Here is a 21,079-nt window from a genome sequence, read left to right on the forward strand (position 1 = left end):
GTGATTTTTATAAATGACTTGGATGAGGAAGTGGAAGGCTGGGTTAGCAAGTTTGCCGATGACATGAAGGTTACTGGAGTTGTGGATAGTGTGGAAGGCTGCTGTAGGTTGCAACGGGACATTGACAGGATGCAGAGCTGGGCTGAGAAGTGGCAGATGGAGTTCAACCTGGAAAAGTGTGAAGTGATTCATTTTGGAAGGTCGAATTTGAATGCAGAATACAGGCTTAAAGACAGGATTCTTGGTAGTGTGGAGGAACAGGGGGATCTTGGGGTCCATGTCCATAGATCGCTCAAAGTTGCCAGGGTTGTTAAGGCGTATGGTGTGTTGGCTTTCATTAACAGGGGGATTGAGTTTAAGAGCCGCGAGGTGATGCTGCAGCTCTATAAAGCCCTGGTTAGACCACACTTGGAATATTGTGTTCAGTTCTGGTCGCCTCATTATAGGAAGGATATGGAAGCTTTAGAGAGGGTGCAGAGGAGATTTACCAGGATGCTGCCTGGACTGGAGGGCACGTCTTACGAAGAAAGGTTGAGGGTGCTAGGGCTTTTCTCATTGGAACGAAGAAGGATGAGAGGTGACTGAATAGAGGGGTACAAGATGATGAGAGGCATAGATAGAGTGGATAGCCAGAGACTTTTTCCCAGGACGGAAAGGGCTATCACCAGGGGGCATAATTTTAAGGTGATTGGAGGAAGGTTTCGGGGAGATGTCAGAGGTAGGTTCTTTACACAGAGTGGTGGGTGCGTGGAATGCGCTGCCAGCGGTGGTAGTAGAAGCAGATACATTAGGGACATTTAAGCGACTCTTGGATAGGTACATGGATGATAGTAGAATGAAGGGTATGTAGGTAGTTTGATCTTAGAGTAGGTTAAAGGTTCGGCACAACATCATGGGCCTGTACTGTTCTATGTTCTAAGGCTAGTGGTCCACCATTTTTCCCTTGAATCTGAAGAAGCAGGGTTAGAAGCAGACAAAAGAGCAGAGGATATGTTTAAAATTAAGTAAGGATTCTGCAAGGTAGTGAGTAAGTATTAGCAATGCATAACTGTGACCACCTCCATAACACCACCCACTTCAACCCCATTTTAGCCCATCTATCCACAAACACTCATCCTCTACTCTGCTGACTGTATCCTGTCCTTGCTGGGTTTTGGTTCCCCAATGCCTCAAAATTAAAATTCTCATGTTTAGTTTAGAGATACAGCACTGAAACAGGCCCTTCGGCCCACCGAGTCTGTGCCGACCATCAACCACCCATTTATACTAATCCTACGCTAATTCCATGTTCCTACCACATCCTCACCTGTCCCTATACTAGGGGCAATTTATAATGGCCAATTTACCGATCAACCTGCAAGTCTTTGGCATGTGGGAGGAAACCCACGCAGACACAGGGAGAACTTGCAAACTCCACACAGGCAGTACCCGGAATTGAACCCGGGTCACTGGAGCTGTGAGGCTGCGGTGCTAACCACTGCGCCACTGTGCCTCCCTTCACAGCCTGATCTCTATTCTGACTCTCAATGAGCAACATGACTAGAGAGCAAAAGTTTTACAACTTTAGTACAGCAATCTGCTCATACTTTGGTGCAGAGGAGCTTCCATCTAAAGCTGCAAGTGAGGGAACAGACCAACACCTTTATATAATAAAAGCAAAATACTGCAGATGCTGGAAATCTGAAATAAAAACAAGAAATGCTGGAAATACTCAGCATCTGTGGAGAGAGAAGCACAGTTAACGTTTCAGGTCAGTGACCCTTCATCAGGACGGCGCAGTGGTTAGCACCGCAGCCTCACAGCTCCAGCGACCCGGGTTCAATTCTGGGTACTGCCTGTGTGGAGTTTGCAAGTTCTCCCTGTGTCTGCGTGGGTTTCCCCCGGGTGCTCCGGTTTCCTCCCACATGCCAAAGACTTGCTGGTTGATAGGTAAATTGACCATTATAGGTGGTAGGGAAATATAGGGATAGGTGGGGATGTAGGATTAGTATAAATGGGTGGTTGATGGTCGGCACAGACTCGGTGGGCCGAAGGGCCTGTTTCAGTGCTGTATCGCTAAAAAAAAAAGAACCAACATCTTTCACTGGCGACAAAGGGCAACTTTCTCGGATTCACTTTCAATAAATCACAATGGACTGAAACAAAAATGGCTGCTCCAGAAACCTTTATTTGGTGACATTAACCACTGGACTTCAACTGGAAGTTGCTCTGTTAGTTCAGCTCAGTAACCTCTTAACTGTTTGATGGTCTGAAAAAGAAAAATAATGAAGTAAGGTTTTACACCATTGAACAGAACAAAACATAAATTCTTCAACTGTCATTATTAGTGGATTAGTCAGAAATGCCTCCCCCCATTGGCACAACTGGAAATGTAATAAATTGAATAAAATGTAAGGAAGAGAATGAAAAAATGTTTTTACGTTATGTTAATAAGTTGCTGAAATAAACATTTAATAATAGGGGAATAAAATTCTCACACTGGCAATCAATCATTTTAAGTGTTTGAGTCACAGTGTACTAGTTAAAAAACAATAAAACCATTAGGCCAGGGAGACAGAAGTTTCCACATGGCAGTCGAAGGGTTAAAATGCATCCATGCCACACACACTGGGTTCCATTAGATATACGTATTGTTCTCTGTGGTTACTCACTATTCCAGCAAGGACCATAACGCTGTCAGAGACAACAACTACTACCAGCATGTAATCACTTCAGTTACTGGAAAACTGCAGGGGCAACAGGTTGCAAACTAAACATTGAACCACTTACTTGGCCCATTCCACATTCAGGATTAAATGATCGTAACCAAAGCCTGAAACCCCAGCAATGGCTCTGGCAGCATCCTCGCGACGATGAAAACTGATAAAGGCAAAACCCTGAAAAGAAAAGCACAAAAAAAATTTAACATTCCTAAATACAGAACAACACTGACCCTAAATAGACAGCAGAGAGTAATAATGACCTTAAATATAGACGTTAATATCTTACCTTAGACTGGCCCGTGTTCTTGTCCTTAGCCAGGTAGATCCTAGAAATGGAACCAAAAGGCCTGAACAGCTCCTGCAGGTCAGTCTCTCTTGTGTCCTCTGAAAGGTTAGTGACACGGATTGTGGCGTTGTCATCCGCTGGGGACAGAAAGCACAACAGCATCAACACCACATACAATGAGCCCTGGGACTCAGAGGCTGAAGAATAAAGGGCCCCCTCCCCCCGCCATTAATTACATGCCCACCACAGCTGACAGGAGTAGGTGCCGCATCAATGGCAAAGCACTTCATCTGGAATTGCATCTCGGTCAACATTCTCATCAAGGGAAGGAGAATTTGTTGTTGTTTAGCCTTACAGATCCACTTCTGTACTTGTTGCAAGATGTTTAATGTGTGTTATGTATTAATTCAACCCTGCCCATTGCCCAATAGCAAAGCACCCTTACCTCTGCGATTTGTCTGCATTGACTCTCCACGCCGATTAGCTCCATCTCGTAAGCTGGGTGGGACATATTTCCCGGTCTTGCTCTGAGCTGGTTGAACTGGCTCAGGTTCTGGGGGCAAAGAATGAAACGTTAAAAAAAAGACTCCATCTTAATCCAGAAATATGTTCAGCAACAGGCACCAAAACCACTACATGCCCAGCAGACTGGTTGCTTTCTTTGCCTTACTCTCAGATTTCCTGCCAGGTCCCTGCATCTGAGTCCTGCCTTGCACCATCCTTCCCTCCATGCAGTTTAATAAAATAAATCTAAAATTCATGAATAAAAATTCAAATAATATACACACAACTCGATTGAAGGGGACACTGCTGCCAACTTCTGGTTGCCAGTAGTATTGCAAATGCTTCTCAGAAAGTGCCTCTGTGATAGTCACTAGGCTACGAAAGATGCCATGAAGATGTACTCCAGCAAGGCTGAATCACAGAGAGTAGATAGTCCCAGGTTCGATCCCAGGACTTTGTTAATTTAGCCCAATTTACACGGCAAATAGCCTCAGTTCCCCTGGGTGGAGGAAATAAACTAATGGGCCAGGTTTTCCACTGCCAGAATCAGGTTCGCAAATGATGCTTCCCATGGTCAGAAGCCTCCACACATTCTGGGCTCAAAGGAAGAATGACCACTCCAGCCAATGTGCCAGCGAGGGACAAACTACTCAAACTGTAGCAGGAATCAGGTCCATCAGGAGAGCAGAGGAGATTAACACTCAAAGTATGAAGTGCTGGTACACTGCAATTACAAGAGGGAGCATGTTGGACACACACTGTACTGATAACCCGCCCCTTGAGGTCTGTTTGTACCTGAGCCCTTTTCCTTCTCAGACGTGGTGAGGCCCAGCTGCTCAGCCAGTTCCTTCTGCATGGGTCCCAGGGTATCCTTGTACGGGCAGCGAGTTGTCCAGTGATCCCCTTTACAGATTCGACACGATACAATCTTCTGGCCTTTCAGCTTGGACATGGGGTCATCCTCTTCTGTATTATTCAAATCCTATAAAAGTTTAAAAGGACAGTTTAGCAGAGGCACAGCCAGCACTGACTGAACTATACCCCAGCAAGGTCTCAGGGGCACCTTGAGAAAGAGGATAGGACAAATATAATTACACTATTCTGGAGAGAATTCTTAAAAGTTGCACATGTAACCGAACAGACTTCTACAGTAACAGGAGTGGGCCATACAGCCCCTCAAGCCTGTCCAACATCCACTTAGATCATGGCGGATCTGACCCTAAACTCCAACTGCTTGCCTTTGCACCACAGCTTTTACACCATGTCCCTTTACTTCCACTCACACCCCTCACCAAAATTTTCCTATGACTAGAAACGGCAGCTGCTTCACTGGAGGATGTCTGCAGTGTACTGTTTTTTATATTGGTTCACGGGATGAGTGCATCGCTGGTCAGGCCAGTATTTATTGCCCATTCCTAATTATCCTTGAGAAGGTGGTGGTGAGCTGCCTTCTTGAACCGCTGCTGGTGTAGGTAGGGAGAAAATCCCAGGACCCAACCATGTTGAAGAGTGCAGCACACACACTGTGAAACTCCGCCTTGTTTCTAGGCAATTACAACCTGGCTCCTACAATATAGGTGATTTAGGCTGACAAGGTGCAGCACATGCAGTTCTGACCTTCAAATGAAGCATTAAGTCAGAAGCTGTCTGTTTCCCCAGTGAATGTTAAAGACCCTGGTGCACTGGCCAAATCCTGCCTTAATTCACCACACAGAGATTTTTCCCCAGGTTTGGGTCAGTTTAGATGCAGTCAGTACAGTTCACAATGAGATTCACATAGGACTATTATTCACAGAGGCACAGAGTACAAACGCAAGGAAGTTATGCTAAACCATTAATAATTATAAGTTAGGCTTCAGACAGAATAGTGTGTCCAACTCTGGGCATCACACATTGGAAAAGACGTCAGGGCCTTGGAGTCGGCACAGAGGAGATCTACTAGAATGCTACCAAGGATGAGGGGCTTCAGTTATGTGAAGTGACTGGAGAAGATGGGATTGTTCTCCTTAGAGCAGAGAAGCTTGAGAGAAGATTTAATAGAAGCGTTCCAAATCAGGAAAGATTTTGAAAGAGTAAATAAGGAGAAACATTTTCCACTGGCAGAAGGGTCGGTAACCAGGGAACACAGACTTAAGTTAATTGGCAAAAGAACCAGAAAGGGAGATCAGAAATTTTTTTTACACAGCAAAAGTGATGATCTGGAATGTGCTGCCTGAAAAAGCAGTGGAAGCAGATTCAGTAACTTTCAAAAGGGAATTGGATAAATACTTGAACAGCAGAAAATTTGCAAGGCTCTGGGGAAAGAGCTGCGGAGTGGGACTAATCAAAAAGCTCTTTCAAAGAGTCGGCATTAACATGGTGGGCCGTTATATGATTCTATATTACGGAAATGAGAAGCCAATCACGCCAAAGCTCTGACGAGTGATGGGTGCGGTTTCGCCTTCTACTTGCTGATCCCTGCAGTCACACGTTTTGTGCCTCACCTCTTTGCTGGTGATGAATGTCATGTACACATCATCACTGACCGTTGTTGTGGCAACATTCGGACCTGGTGGGTCATATTCCGAGGTTCCAAATTTTTTCCAGTTCTGAAAGCAGAGGAAAATCAATCGGTTAGGGTCGGTCTGGGATGTGAAAGGTGCTATACAAATGCAAGTCTTTCCTTCTTGTGACAACCACCAACACTTTATCGGGGTTTGAATTATCTCTTCCTTTAATATCTCCCTAAGCCTTCACTTCTCCACCAGGAACACAGCAGCAGCTTCTGCAACCTCACAGCTGAGACATTTCATTAATGTGACTGCTCTTTTCAGCACTGCCTCCAATACCTGCACATCCTTAGAATGGTAGCCTGTACTCCAGATGTATCCTCTCCCTCTGCTGGACAGCACAAGATCCTGTTGGCTTTCTTTATTGCTGTCAAGCACACTGCTGTTGGCTTCAGGGAGCGCTTCCCTTCAATAGCCCCATATCTCTCCCCTGTATTGTCTCCTGCTGCTATTTACATTCTTTTCCTTAGTCTTGTTTCTCCACATTAAATTGCCACTATTTGCCACGAATCAGCCCGGCTTCCCAATTGATCCAGGACCCTATGTAGTTTGTTTGTTCATTCGCGATCACTTGAAACCCCTTGAAAGCTCTCAATGTGGTGTCATCTGCAAGCTTAGAAATCAACAGACTGAAGATCGAACGTTGAAAATGGACCGAACACTGGACTCAACAGCTGTGTCACTAGTAAAGTTAAACCAACTTTGTATGGTCTAAATTTGAGAACCATTCTTCACTGGTAAGGCACATCTAGTTATCGACCCACAACCAAGTGTGTATACAATGTGCACACACAATAAATAACTAATGTTCTTACCAAGTAAACAAGAAAATCCTTTTGGCAACAGTTCACTGTTAAATGTCCAAGAACATAAGCTTTAAAACGTCATTGTTTGATGTGATGTGCTCATACAGAAACTCACTTTTCGCCTGGCCACAGCTTTTGAAGCTTTCCTAGTTTCAATCCTGAACGTGCGAATAATCTGCAAAAGAAGGTCAACATTTTTCAAATAATTACAAATTTAACTTCAGACACGAGCCCAGTGCCGGCAGTCAGCTGCAACAGTCATAGCTGCAAAGTTTACAGGGTGGCATATGGTGCCTGATCACTCTGCCACCTGTCCCATCTAGAGAAGACTGAGGGGGGCCTAATAGAGGTCTTTAATGAAGGGGTTTGATAGGGTAGATGTAGAGAGGTTTGCATTTGTGGAGAGACCAGAAATAGAGATCATAAATATAAGATAGTCACTAAAAAATCCAATTGGGAATTCAGGAGAAATTTCTTTCCCCACAGAGTGGTGAGAATGTGGAACTCGCTACCACAAGGAGTAATTGAGATGAATAGCACAGATACATTTAAGGGGAAGCTAGATATACACATTAGAGAGAAAGGAAGAGAAGGATATGCGGATAGGGTGAGATGAAGCAGTGTGGGAGGAGGCTCACGTGGAGCCTAAACACTGGCATGGAGCAACTGGGCCGAACAGCCTGTTTCTGTGCTGTACATTCTTTGTAACACTGCAGAACGACCGAGCTCTATCCGGAATCACTGCTTCCCGGGAACACTGACCAGTGAAGACAACTACCAGCAGTGCAAGTGTGATCGCAGAGAAAAGCTCTCGAGATAAACAGGCCAGTATCACATCAACACCAGGGCCTGAAAAATATAAACAGCCTTTGCAGCAACTGTCAAAACAAGCCGCAAACAGAAGGAGAAACAAAACGGGAAGTGAATATTACCAAATTAGGAAAAGATAATGGGAAAAAAACAGGCAAGAGATAGAAAAGATCAGATGTAAAATTAAAATTAACAGAAGGAAGAATAAAAAAGTGACCAAGCCAACAGACAGAAGGTACTTAAATTGAGTATTTCTCACAGGGAGTAAGTATCTGGATAATGATTATGATGTTTAGCTGGTAAACATGGCATGGCCTGTGACTTTAAGGTCACTATAGTAAACCCAGGTCATGGTAGTCAACAGTTATTAAGTGCTCTGACCAATCAGAGGGCTGTAGTAACAGCTTGCTAGTTTCAAACTCCAGCTCATTTAACGCCTTCTGTCATTTTTGAAGATTGTAATAAAATGTGACATCCAGAATGTAATAGATGCAAAAGGCAGACATGCTGATGAGCTGCTTCTCCACAGCACTCTCACAGTAAACTGGATGCTGCAACACTACCCATTTATGGGTCCCATCACTGTTTGCTGTGGGAATGGAGCCAACATTTTAAAAGCTCATTCTGGAGATATGGGTGTCGCTAGCAAGGCTGACATTTATGGCCCATTCCTAGCTGCCCTGAGGTAATGGTGAGCCTCCTGGCCACGTCAGAGGGCTGTTAACGTGGGTCTGCAGTCATATAGGCCCAGACCAGGTAAGAATGGCAAGTTTCCCTAAAGGACATTAGTGAACAGGATTTATTTTGACAACAATCTGACAGCTTCATCATCATTTTTAATGAACTTCTTCATTTCCAGATTTTTAATAGTCTGAGAATTTGAATTCAGTTTGTCATGGTGGAATGTGATCTCGGGTTCTTTCAATTACTAGCCCAGTAACAACCACTAACCAACTGGAAAATGCTGGTCAAAATCACATGACATTAAACAACTTGCCTTTCACGCTTTACACTTGTTGCAAAGTATGGTATGTGCAGTGTTTCAGTGTATGTGCACATGCAACTACTTTATAAATGTTAACAGTACATTCAGCAGCCCAGTCACAGTGCAGCAATCAGCAAGGAGGTGAGTTACTTTGAACCTATTCACAGTCTGATATCTGGAACAAGTTATTAAAGGGGTTTGAATGAAGTCTCTAATCTGCTTAATCCACCTTTAAGAATGTAAGTGGAGCAGTACAATCAGCTTTTGATTTCCAGTGCTGGAAATAGGAAAACCAGCCAATACTGGCTGCTCGAACGCAAAATAACCTCACCTTCAATTTCTTTCCATCTTCGTCAATTTTGTACTCGATGATAGTTTTAATATTCCCTTTGATCAGTTCTTTAGGTGAAGGCAGAGGACCTAAAGATCAAAAGCTAAAGTTATGAAGGCATATTGTGGCTTTAATGGGTTTGTGAAGCTGAGCACACAGTAACAGATCTCCAAGCCCTCCCTTCCTCCACACTCGCCAGCTCAGCTTCAGCTCACACAGCTCCCAACTCTTCTGCTAAAATCATATCTTAGTGTCCTTCACAGAGCTGTCCTGCTCTCTCCCCAAAGCCCTGTATCAATCCCAAACTAAACCTACGGCCCTGCTCTCTCCCCATAGCCCTGTATCAATCCCAAACTAAACCTACTGCCCCACTCTCTCCCCATAGCCCTGTATCAATCCCAAATTAATCTCACTGCCCTGCTCCCTCCAGATAGCCCTGTATCTAAAACTAATCTCACTGCTCTGCACTCTCCCCACAGCCCTGTATCAATCCCAAACTAATCCCACTACTTCACACTCTCCCCACAACCCTGTATCTTGTCTCTTCCCTTAAAAGATAAAACAGTCTCCACCCCAAACACAGCAGTCCACGCCTTGGGTTTCAAGCAGCAATGCAGATGCAGAAGGAATAGGAGAGGCAATACAGACTTAATGGCACAGTTTTAAAGAGTGTGCAGGAACAGAGGAACCTGGGGGCTCACGTGCATAGATCTTTGAAGGTGCAGGACATATTCAAAGAGTATTTAATGAAGCATAAGGGATCCTGAGATTCATAAATAGAGGCATAGAGTACTAAAGCAGGTAAGTTATGCTGAACCTTTATAAAGCTCTGGTTAGGCCCCAACTAGATTACTGCATCCAGTTCTGGTCACCACACACTAGGAGGATGTGAGGGTCCTTGAGAGCGTGCAGAGGAGATTTACCAGAATGGTTCCAGGGATGAGGGCTTTTAGTTACAAGGTTAGGTTGAAAAAGCTACAGTTGTTCTCCTTGGAGCAAAGGAGATTGAGGATAGATTTAATAGAGGTGTACAAGATTACAACGGGTTTAGATAGGGTCGACAAAGAAAATCTGTTCCCATTAGCTGATGGTTCAAGGTGTAGGGGAGACAGATTCAAAGTTTTGGGCAAGAGATGCAGAGGAATGTGAGGAAGAACCTTTTTGTTTTACGCAGTACATGGTAATGACCTGGAACTCGCTGCCCATGAGGGTGGTGGAAGCAGAGACATATCAATGATTTCAAAAGGAAATTGGATGGGCACTTCGGGGAAATAAACTCGCAGGGCTACAGGGATAGAGCAGGGGAATGGGACTGATTGGATTGCTCTACAGAGAGCTGGCATGAACTCGATGGGCTGAATAGCCTCTTTCTGCACTCTAATGACTCTATAATTGTGCTTATTCCTGTCACTGAGTTCTAAAAGCGATACAGGCCCAACATTACACAGATGCTGCTCCTCTAAGAGCACTGGGAGAAACAATAATCTATTCTCTTCTAATCTACAACCCCAGAGTCAAACAGAAAGATCTGTGTCAAAGTAAAAATGTAAACTTCCCTCTAGGTAAAGCAGTGGGTTGTTAGGCTGCAGCCTTTCAAAAAGAGACCATCTCCACACAGCGAAGACAACACCCCAGTTGGAATAAGCTTTTGCATTGCTTGAAAGATCCTAAATAGCTTCAGGAAAACTGCAAATATTAATCCACAGCCATTGCTCTCACTTCAGTTTTTAAAAAAGCAGATTATCTAGTCATTTATCTCATTGCTGTCTGTGGAGCTTTGCTGAGAGGGGTTGGGAAGTGTTGATGTCTAAAGGGGCCTGGGTGTCCTTATTCACGAGTCATTAAAAGCTAGTATGCAGCAAGCAATCAGGAAGGCAAATGATATGTTGGCCTTCATCACAAGAGGATTTGAGTACAGCAGTAAAGAAGTCTTGTTGCAATTGTACAAAGCCTTGGTGAGACTGCACCTGGAGTACTGTATACAGTTTTGGTCTCCTTATCTAAGGAAGGATATACTTGCCATAGAGGGAGTGAAACAGAGGTTCACCAGACTAATTCCTGGGATGGCGGGATTGTTTTATGAAGAAAGATTGAGGAAACTAGGCCTGTATTCTCGAGTTTCGAAGAATGAGAGGCGATCTCATTGAAACTTACAAAATTCGTACAGGGTTCAACAGGGTAGATGTAGACAGGATGTTTCCCCTGGCTGGTGAGCTAGAATCAGGAGACAGTCTCAGAATAAGGGGTAAACATAGAATATAGGAGCAGGAGTAGGCCATTCGGCCCATCGAGCCTGCACCGCCATTCAATACAATCATGGCTGATTCTTCAAACTGAGTACCCTGTTCCTGCTTTCTCCTCGGATTCCTTTACCCCTAAGAACTATATCCAGGCCATTTATGACTGAGATGAGGAGGAATTTCTTCACTCAGAGGGGGTGAATCTTTGGAATTTTCTCCCCCAGAGGGCTGTGGAAGCTCAACTACTGAGCATGTTCAGGACAGAAATTGATAGATATCTGTATACTAATGACATCAAGGGATATGGGGATAGTGCAGGAAAGTGGCGTTGAGGTAGATGATCAGCCATGATCTAACTGAATGGCAGCGCAGGCTCGACGGGCTGAATGGCCTACTCCTGCTCCTATGTTCCTACATGCACGAACTTTCTGCCGTGATACCCTACTTTACAACAATATCTTACTGGCTGTGAAGCACTTTGAGACACGACATAAATGTAAGTTCTTAATTCTCTTATCATTTTCTCTCCTTAGGGTTAAGGTGTGCAACTCATGTGCACGTTGCCTGACAGGGAAAGAAAGATTTGCTTTTCCATAGCACGTTTCACCACCTCAGGACCTTCCCAAGCGCTTTCCAGGCAATTAAGTACTTTTTGAAGGGTAGTCACTGTTGCAATGTAGTAAATATGGCAGGCAGTATCGCACAGCAAGATCCCACAACAGCAGTCTGATAATCACCAGATAATCTTTCAGCGATGTTGGCTGAAGGATAACTATTGGTCGGGACACTGGGAGAACTCCCCTGCTCTTCTTCAAAATAGGGATCTTTTATATGCACCCGAGGGGGCAAGTGGTTTAATGTCTCATCAAAACACAGCACCTCTGACAGTGGCAGCACCCCCTCAGTACTGCACTGGGAGTGTCAGCTTAGATGAAGCAGTGCGACTTGAACCTCCAACCTTCTGATTCAGGCTACCCACTGATCCAAGGTTGACTCTCCCGTTTCCCCCAAATCACCCCCATAGGCAGAGCACTCCAAAACCAGCTCAATGTGCGAAACAAACAGCAACTAAGTTCAATGCTCACTCCAGTTAGTCAACCCAGGGAGTCAAACACTGTTCAGCTAAAATTACCTTGATGAAAGGCTTTGGACAACTAGGGTGAATTGTGTGTGTAGCAGTGTGAGGGAGGGGCTCTAATCAGCACTACTGAAGTTTAACTATTTTAGCAAACTACTTTCTACCACTGCTGCCAACCTTTCTGCCTCGATCCATCCTCATCTCCTTCCAATGTATTTTCAGTACTTTTACCTGGAATTGCAAACCGGTTAAAAATTCCAATAAACAACTGCAGGAGGTTAAACAGCAATGGGGCTAGGACCGTGAATATCACACTACAAGCTCGGTGCGGAGCAGACTTGAGAACAGTGACTGTACTGAAGCGAATGGAATATTTACCTGCAGTTGTTAACCCACTGAAACCCGACAATTCAATTACCAAAGTCAGTACAAAGCAGAAATTAGTCAAAATATAAAATGGGTTTGACCAACTGGCACAATGAATCAGCAACATCCAAAAGTCACAGTCTTGCTCCTAAACAGTCTCCTACAATTAAACAGGGCCTTGGTGAGAGCACACCTGGACAGCTTTGGTCTACTGACCTAAGGAAGGATGTACTTGTCTTACAGAGAGAGTGCAACACAGGTTCACTAGATTGATTCTTGGGATTAGGGATTATCCTAGGAGGAGAGACCAAGTAGACTAGGCCTATATACTACTATATAACCACAGGGTTCGGTCCTTGGGCACCAACTGTTTACAATCTATATTAATGACTTGGATGCAGGGATAGAAGGTACTATAGCCAAATTTGCAGATGACTCTAAAATAGGTGGGATAGTAAGTTGCAATAAAGAAATAAGAAATTTACAAATGGATATGGATAAGTTAGGTGAAAGGGCCAAAATTTGGTAGATGGAGTTTAACGTGGATAAGTGTGAGGTTATCCATTTTGGTTGGAAGAATAAAAAGGCAAATTACCTAAGTGGAGAGAAACTACGGTGCAGAGGCATCTGGGTGTCCTCATGCATGAATCGCAGAAAGCTAGTATGCAGGTGCAAAAGGTAATAAGGAAGACAAATGGAATCTGGACATTTATTGCTAAAGGAATAGAATATAAAAGTAGGGAAGTGTTGCTGCAACTGTACAAGGCATTAGTGAGACCGCACCTGGAGTATTGCGTACAGTTTTGCTCCCCTTACTTGAGGAGGGATGTAGTTGCATTGGAGGCAGTTCAAAGGAGGTTCACTAGATTGATTCCAGGGATGAATGGTTTGTCTTATGAAGAGAGATTTACTCTCGAGTTTAGAAGAATGAGAGGAGATCTAATTGAGGTATATAAGATGATTAAGAGGATTGACAAAGTAGACATAGAGAGGATGTTTCCTCTAGTGGGACAATCTATAATGAGAGGTCATAGTTTTAGGATGCGGGGTAGCAGATTTAAAACAGAGAGGAGGCGAAATTACTTCTCTCAAAGGGTTGTGAGTCTGTGGAATTCACTAGCCCAGAGTGCGGTGGATGCCGGGACATTGAGTAAATTTATGGAGGAGATAGACAGATTTTTAATTAGTAATGGGTTGAAGGGTTATGGAGAACGGGCAGGAAAGTGGAGTTGAGGCTGAGATGAGATCAGCCATGATCGTAATGAATGGCGGGGCAGACTCGAGGGGCTGAATTGCCTACTCCTAGTCCTATGTTCCCTACACTTTAGGAGAAAGAGAGGTGACCTCATTGAAACATAAAATTTCTTAAGGGGCTTGACAGGGTAGAATCTGGGAGGATGTTTCCCCTGGCTGGAGTCTGGACCAGGGGTCACAGCCTCAGAAAAACAGGTCAGCCATGAATGACTGAGGAGAGATGTTTTCATTCAGAGGGGTTGTGGATCTTTGGAATTCTCTACCTGACAGGGTTGCAGATACTCAGTCATTGAGTTCATTCAGAGATGAATAGATTTCTGGGCACTAAGGTAATCGAGGAGTATGGAGATAGGACAGGAAAGTGGAGATGATGTAGAAGATCAGCCATGGTTCAAATGGCTGAATAACTTACTGCAGCTCCGATTTAAATTATGACCAGAGGTATGTGAAGATTTACTCACTTGACCAAAGGAAAAGACAGGAGGGCTTAACCAGGAGAACTGGGTGGGCGCCACAGGCTTATGCACCCTGTGACAGTAAAATCCTCAGGGATAGGACCCTTTCCCACTATCCAGTCTGGCTTACACCTGACTCTGAATGCCCTCTGGAGTAGCCACTCAGTTGTGAAAACAATCACTATTTCACCACCAGCAAGGGGCAATAATCACAGTCTAGCCAGTGTCATCCACAGCTCTAGGTGGGAAAAGACTGGGCTGGGAGGTGGTGATTTATCATTTAGGGTACAAGACATTCCACAGATAGTGCAGTTCCACGAACCCACTGATTCTACCACTAGAGTCCATCATTATCCAATGTTGGTGCTGTAATGGGAATTGTTTGCATCTCCCTGAACCCCTTGCCAATCTATCTGACAATATAGACAGGAATACAGAACTAACAAGCATGGTCGCTGGAACAACAGCAAAAATTGTAGCGGTTTCTTTATGCAAAATGTTGTGCTTTTTTATTTCAAATTAGCTTGAACAAGTGACGATGCAACAACTGCCATAATCACACCAAATGATGAATAAATGGAGAGCACATCCTCCAATTCAGAAACACAGTTATCTGCAGGCTGTATTAAATTCCACCTGATCCACTCTCTCTTCAGGATTGATCAGCATAAAATATTGGGTAGACCAAAGCAATTGTCTTCAGTCCTCGCCACAAACTCCAAGCTCAAGCCACTGACTCAATCCCTCTCCTTGGTACCAGAGGACTGTTTGTGACCTTGATGTCATATTTGACTCTGAAATGAGCTTCCTCCAGATATCTGCGTCATGAGCACCTATTTCCACCTCTCTAACACTGCCCGACTCCACCTTTCCCTTAGCTCATCTGTTGCTCAAATTCTTATCCGTACCTTTCTTACCGCCAGAATTGACTATTCTGATACTTTCCTGTCCAGCCTCCTATGTTCCACCCTACATAAACTTGAGCTCATCCAAAATTCTGCTGCCCATGCCCTAACCTGTTCCCCCATCACCCCCTGTGCTCACTGACCTACACTGGCTCCCAGTGCCTCAATTTTGAAATTTTCATCTTTGTTTTCAAGTCCTCCATGGCCTCGTCCCTCCCTATCTCTGTAACCTCCTCCAGCCCCAAAACCCTCCGAGATCTCTGCACTCCTCTAATTCTGGCCTCTTGAGCAACCCCAATTTTAATCATTCCACCACTGGCAGACAGGCTTTCAGTTGCCTAAGTCCCAAGCTCTGGAATTCCCTCCCTAAGTCGCTTCACCTCTCTCTCTCTCTCGTTTAAGACTCTCCTTAAAACCTATCACTTTGACCAAGCTTTTCGTCACCTGTCCCTAATATCTCAGATACTGTTCATCTGAAGCACCTTGGGACGTTTTACTACATTAAAGGCAGTATATAAATACAGTGTCAGTGTGGTTATAAAATTACTACACAGATAATGGAATCTGCACAATGACGATTGTAAATTATAGAGCCACAGCTTCAATTCTCAGTCCTGTCAGAAAAAGTCTAAAAAGAAACACAAATAAGCCCCTTACCACCCTCCCTCAATCCCATCCTCTCACATCCCCCCACCCACAACCCGCATTCGCCGAGGGCTTGACTGTGATGCTTTCCACAGCTGAATAGCCAGGTGATCTGAAACCAGGAATCTCGGGAGAGGAACAATAAGGTTTAAAGCGCGATCTTTGTGCAGGATTATCAGCCGTGGGTGCGATCCAGAATTACTCCCAGTCTGGGCTCCCCCCACGTGTCCAGCCCGGTTCCCCGGCGCAGCCTGAGGCCTGCTCCTTACCCTCATCTCCCTCCTCCTCCACCTGGTCGGCCCAGCTTGGCTTCGAACTGCGGAACAGAAAACAGAGAAAGGCGCCAGTTAGTGAGGGAGTGGCGGCTCAAGCTCCCACCCGCTTCCCGCAGAAAGACACTCACTCAAAATCCATCGGCGACAGCAGCCGCGCTGAGACACCAGGACACGGTGACAGAGAGAGCCGAGTCCAATCCACCCCGCCGAGCACAGCGCCACTTACAGCCCGGGAGGACCGAGCGAAGCAGCGCCACCTATAGTCCTGGAGGACCCGGTGAAGCAGCGCCACTTACAGCCCGGGAGGACCGAGAGATGCAGAGATTTACTTGTACTTCTTTCAATGTAGTATACTGTATTCACTGCTCACAATGTGGTCTCCTCCACACCGGGGAAACCAAACGCAGACTGGGTGACCACTTTGCAGAACATCTCCGCTCAGTCGGAAAGCATGACCCCAAGCTTCCAGTTGCATGCCATTTCAACACTCCCCCCTGCTCTCATGCTCACATCTCTGTCCTGTGATTGCTGCAGTGTTCCAGTGAACATCAACGCAAGCTCGAGGAACAGCATCTCATCTACCGATTAGGCACACTACAGCCTGCCGGACTGAACATTGAGTTCAATAATTTCAGAGCATGATGGGCCCCTCTTTTCATTTTTATTTTTTGTTATTTTTCTTTTTTATGTGTTTATTTTATTTTAGTTTGTTTAGTTTGTTATTGGCGACCACGCTCTGGAAGTGGTTCAAGAGTTCACCTACCTAGGCTCAACTATCACCAGTAACCTGTCTCTCGATGCAGAAATCAACAAGCGCATGGGAAAGGCTTCCACTGCTATGTCCAGACTGGCCAAGGGAGTGTGGGAAAATGGCGCACTGACACGGAACACAAAAGTCTGAGTGTATCAAGCCTGTGTCCTCAGTACCTTGCTCTATGGCAGCGAGGCCTGGACAACATATGTCAGCCAAGAGCGACGTCTCAATTCATTCCATCTTCGCTGCCTCCGGAGAATACTCGGCATCAGGTGGCAGGACCGTATCTCCAACACAGAAGTCCTCGAGGCGGCCAACATCCCCAGCTTGTACACCCTACTGAGTCAGCGGCGCTTGAGATGGCTTGGCCATGTGAGCTGCATGGAAGATGGCTGGATCCCCAAAGACACATTGTACAGCGAGCTCGCCACTGGCATCAGACCCACCGGCCATCCGTGTCTCCGCTTTAAAGACGTCTGCAAACGCGACATGAAATCCTGTGACATTGATCACAAGTCGTGGGAGTCAGTTGCCAGCGATTGCCAGAGCTGGCGGGCAGCCATAAAGACGGGGCTAAAATGTGGCGAGTCGAAGAGACTTAGTAGTTGGCAGGCAAAAAGACAGAGGCGCAAGGGGAGAGCCAGCTGTGCAACAGCCCCAACAAACAAATTTCTCTGCAGCACCTGTGGAAGAGCCTGTCACTCTAGAATTGGCCTTTATAGCCACTCCAGGCGCTTCTTCACAAACCACTGACCACCTCCAGGCGCTTACCCATTGTCTCTCGAGATAAGGAGGCCCAAAAGAAACCCACTGTTTTTTTCATGTTTATGCTTGGGGCCAGGCTGTTCAGTTTTCTGTCAATTAACACCTTCTCTGCACTAACGCTTTGTCTTTCACCACACCATTAACATACCGTTTGCCTTTGTTCCATGACCTTCTGGTCAGTTATTCTCTGTGACCTTGTCTTATCAACACCTCTTTTCTTATCTCTTGCCCCACTTTGCTTGCTTAAAACATTTCTAGCCTGTGCCAGTTCTGATGAAGGGTCACTGACCTGAAACGTTAACTCTGCTTCTCTCTCCACAGATGCTACTAAACCTGCTGAGCATTTCCAGCATTTCTTGTTTTTATTTCAGCATCATCTACAGTCCAGGAGCTCCGAGTGAAGCAGTGCCACCTAACGCCTGGGAGGACCGAGTCAAACTGCACCACTTACAGTAATATAAAGGCAAAATATAACAGATGCTGGAAATCTGAAATAAAAACGGAAAGTGCTGGAAATATTCAACAAGTCTGCAGCATCTGTGGAGAGAGAAGCAGAGTTAATGTTTCAGGTCGGTGACCTTTCATCAGAACTGGCCCATCTACAGCCAGGAGGACCGAGTGAAGCAGCGGCACTTACAGGCTGGGAGGACCGAGTCAAAGCTTGCCACCTACAGCCAGGAGGACGAGTGAAGCAGCGGCACTTACAGGCTGGGAGGACTGAGCAAAGCAGCGGCATTTACAGGCCAGGAGGACCGAGTGAAGCAGCAGCTCTTACAGGCCAGGAGGACCGAGTCAAAGAACATGTTTTTTATATATATATATTGTTACACTATCTGTAAAGTGTTAGGAACTAATTAGCCAGGAACTAGTTATGTTTAAGTGTTCCAGTGGGGGGCCTCATTCACGGCTGCACTGGAGAGTCATTTTATATGTAACACAAGAATCAGGTTCTACAGTACAAAGCATGGTGCTGTAATAAACCAGAATGACTCCAGCCTTTTCCAAGATTAAAGGGTGATTCTTTCTAACATCTGGGAACCAGAAACAACATAAAGATGAAACAAACACCTACAGCCCAAGAGCACCGAGTCAAACAGTGCCACCGAAAGCCTGGGAGGACTGAGTCAAACGGTGCCACCTACAGCCTGGGAGGACCAAGTGAAGCAGCGCCACTTACTAAAGCCTGGCTTGGGTATAAAATTAAAACACGACCCGGGCCTGAGCCGACAACAGCCAACCTGAACCCGACCTGAAAATAACAAACATATTTTTGAAGCAGAAAAGGATCATAGACTAAAACAAAAGCAATATGAAACAAAACAGTACAGTCCAGCCTGACCCGACCTGAGCCCGAATGCTGGACGCAGAATATAGACCTGACCTGACCCAAACCCGACACATGTAGTCGGGCTTGGTCGGGTTCAGGTCGGGTAGCCAGGCTTTACCACTTACGGCCTGGGAGGACTGGGAGGACCGAATAAAAACAGCACCACCTACAGCTCAGGAAGACCGAGTGAAACGATGCCATCTACAGCCTGGGAAGATGAGAGTGATACAGACTCAGGTAAATCAGCATCTGGAAAAATTATTTAAGATCTTGGGTGTGACCCGGGATCAGAAGTGATCCTTGGTTAGCAGTGAAATCAGGAAACACTTTTTTTTCCACAAAGGGTCGTGAAAATCTGGAATAAAAACAGAACGTGCTGGAAATACTCAGCAGATCTGTGGAGAGAGAAGCAGAGATAGCATTTCAGGTCTGTGACCTTTCATCAGGGCAATGAAAGTCTGGAACTCTCTCCCCAAAAGGCTGCAGATGTTGGGGGTCAGTTGGAGTTTTCAATACTGAGATTGCTGGATTATTGATGGGTATCAAGGGATCTTGGCTCAACAGCAGGTAAATGGAGTTGAAATACAGATCAGCCATGATCTGACTGAATGGCAGTACAGAGAAGTCCCTTCGTACATGGAGAGAAGACCATTAAAATAACAGCAATTTGCATTTATACAGCACTTTTAACATATTAAAGCACCACAGGGCTTCCAAGGGGGACTTAAGTTTTGCCAAAGACATTCTCATGAAGAGCAGTGACACTTAAAAAGAAACTAAAAATCTTGTAATCACCAACGTTTGTGTCGATAATCAGGAATACATATAACATTACTGTTGACATACTTGGCGGTATTAGCCACAGTGGCAACAGCAACTGACCAGACTGCTGAAATTTTAAAAATGGAACAAGTTATTACTCTGTCACCAAACTGTATGTATTTTCTCCTTGGATTACAACAGAGTACCTTTAACATTCTGTTAAAAAAGTGTACCTTTAAGACAGGGAGAGAAGCTTTGGATTTCTGAGGCACAGTGTGCCACAGCTGCATCTTGTTACCGAGGCAACAGTAGGAGAAAAGGTCACATGGTGTAATGTTTCAACTTAACTGTGTGGAAAAACTGACTGAAACGGGTTTTGAGAGGCTCACCAGCGAAGCGTGCTACTGAACAAAAGAGCTGTCTATTTCTCAGCAAAAATTCTACAATGAGCTACAGGCCATGTTAATTGCTGAAGGAGGAAAAAAAACCCTTTGAAGAGACCTTTTGAATTGCTCGAGTAAAGGTTCGACTGAGAAACTGTCGATTTTAAATTCTGAGTGGACCCATTGCTACACTGCTTGTTTAGAGAAATGTTTGATGCCTGCTGCAGCTGAAGAGTTTGAATGCCTATTTACTGAAGAACTGTTTCATCAAATCTGTGTGAAGACTTTGAGAGGCATTTGATTATTCTCACACTAAGATACCTCACCCATCAGGAATATAACCCACAAAGAATTACTTATTTATTTATTCTTAAGAAACAGCTAATTTTTAAAAACACCACTTTTAAAATCAGTTAACCATGATTTTTGAGTATGTGTGTGAATGGGGGAGTTAGACTAAAATAAGAAGTTATAAGGTCTTTCGACATAGGTTTATCTTAACCGTGTTTAAGGTTTAGTTTTATTAAATAAATAGTTAATTTTTATTTAGAGATACAGCATTGAAACAGGCCCTTTGGCCCACCGAGTCTGTGCTGACCATCAACCACCCATTTATACTAATCCTACATTCCTACAACATCCCCACCTGTCCCTATATTCCCCTACCATCTACCTATACTAGTGACAATTTATAATGGCCAATTTACCTATCAACTGCAAGTCTTTGGCTGTGGGAGGAAACCGGAGCCACCGGCGAAAACCCACACAGACACAGGGAGAACTTGCAAACTCCACACAGGCAGTACCCAGAATTGAACCCGGGTCCCTGGAGCTGTAAGGCTGCAGTGCTAACCACTGCGCCACTGTGCTGCCTAAGTCAGTGTTGTCTACAGATAC

At 44.9% G+C, this 21,079-nt stretch overlaps 1 protein-coding gene across 1 annotated transcript; it reads right to left on the bottom strand.

Annotated features, from left to right (window-relative positions):
• Window positions 1-2,149: 2,149 nt before the first annotated feature.
• On the bottom strand, window positions 2,150-16,424 carry eif3g (eukaryotic translation initiation factor 3, subunit G). The gene is made up of 10 exons (XM_068021268.1): window positions 16,320-16,424; window positions 16,186-16,232; window positions 8,974-9,062; window positions 6,963-7,022; window positions 5,976-6,080; window positions 4,288-4,474; window positions 3,434-3,541; window positions 2,989-3,125; window positions 2,770-2,876; window positions 2,150-2,248 (listed from the first exon to the last, which is right to left on the bottom strand). The coding sequence occupies exons 1-10, from the start codon at window positions 16,328-16,330 to the stop codon at window positions 2,233-2,235; spliced, it is 867 nt and encodes a 288-aa protein (XP_067877369.1). The 5' UTR covers window positions 16,331-16,424; the 3' UTR covers window positions 2,150-2,232.
• Between the last annotated feature and the right edge of the window lie 4,655 nt (window positions 16,425-21,079).

This window comes from Heterodontus francisci, chromosome 43, assembly GCF_036365525.1.
Source record: "Heterodontus francisci isolate sHetFra1 chromosome 43, sHetFra1.hap1, whole genome shotgun sequence".
NCBI lineage: Eukaryota > Metazoa > Chordata > Chondrichthyes > Heterodontiformes > Heterodontidae > Heterodontus > Heterodontus francisci.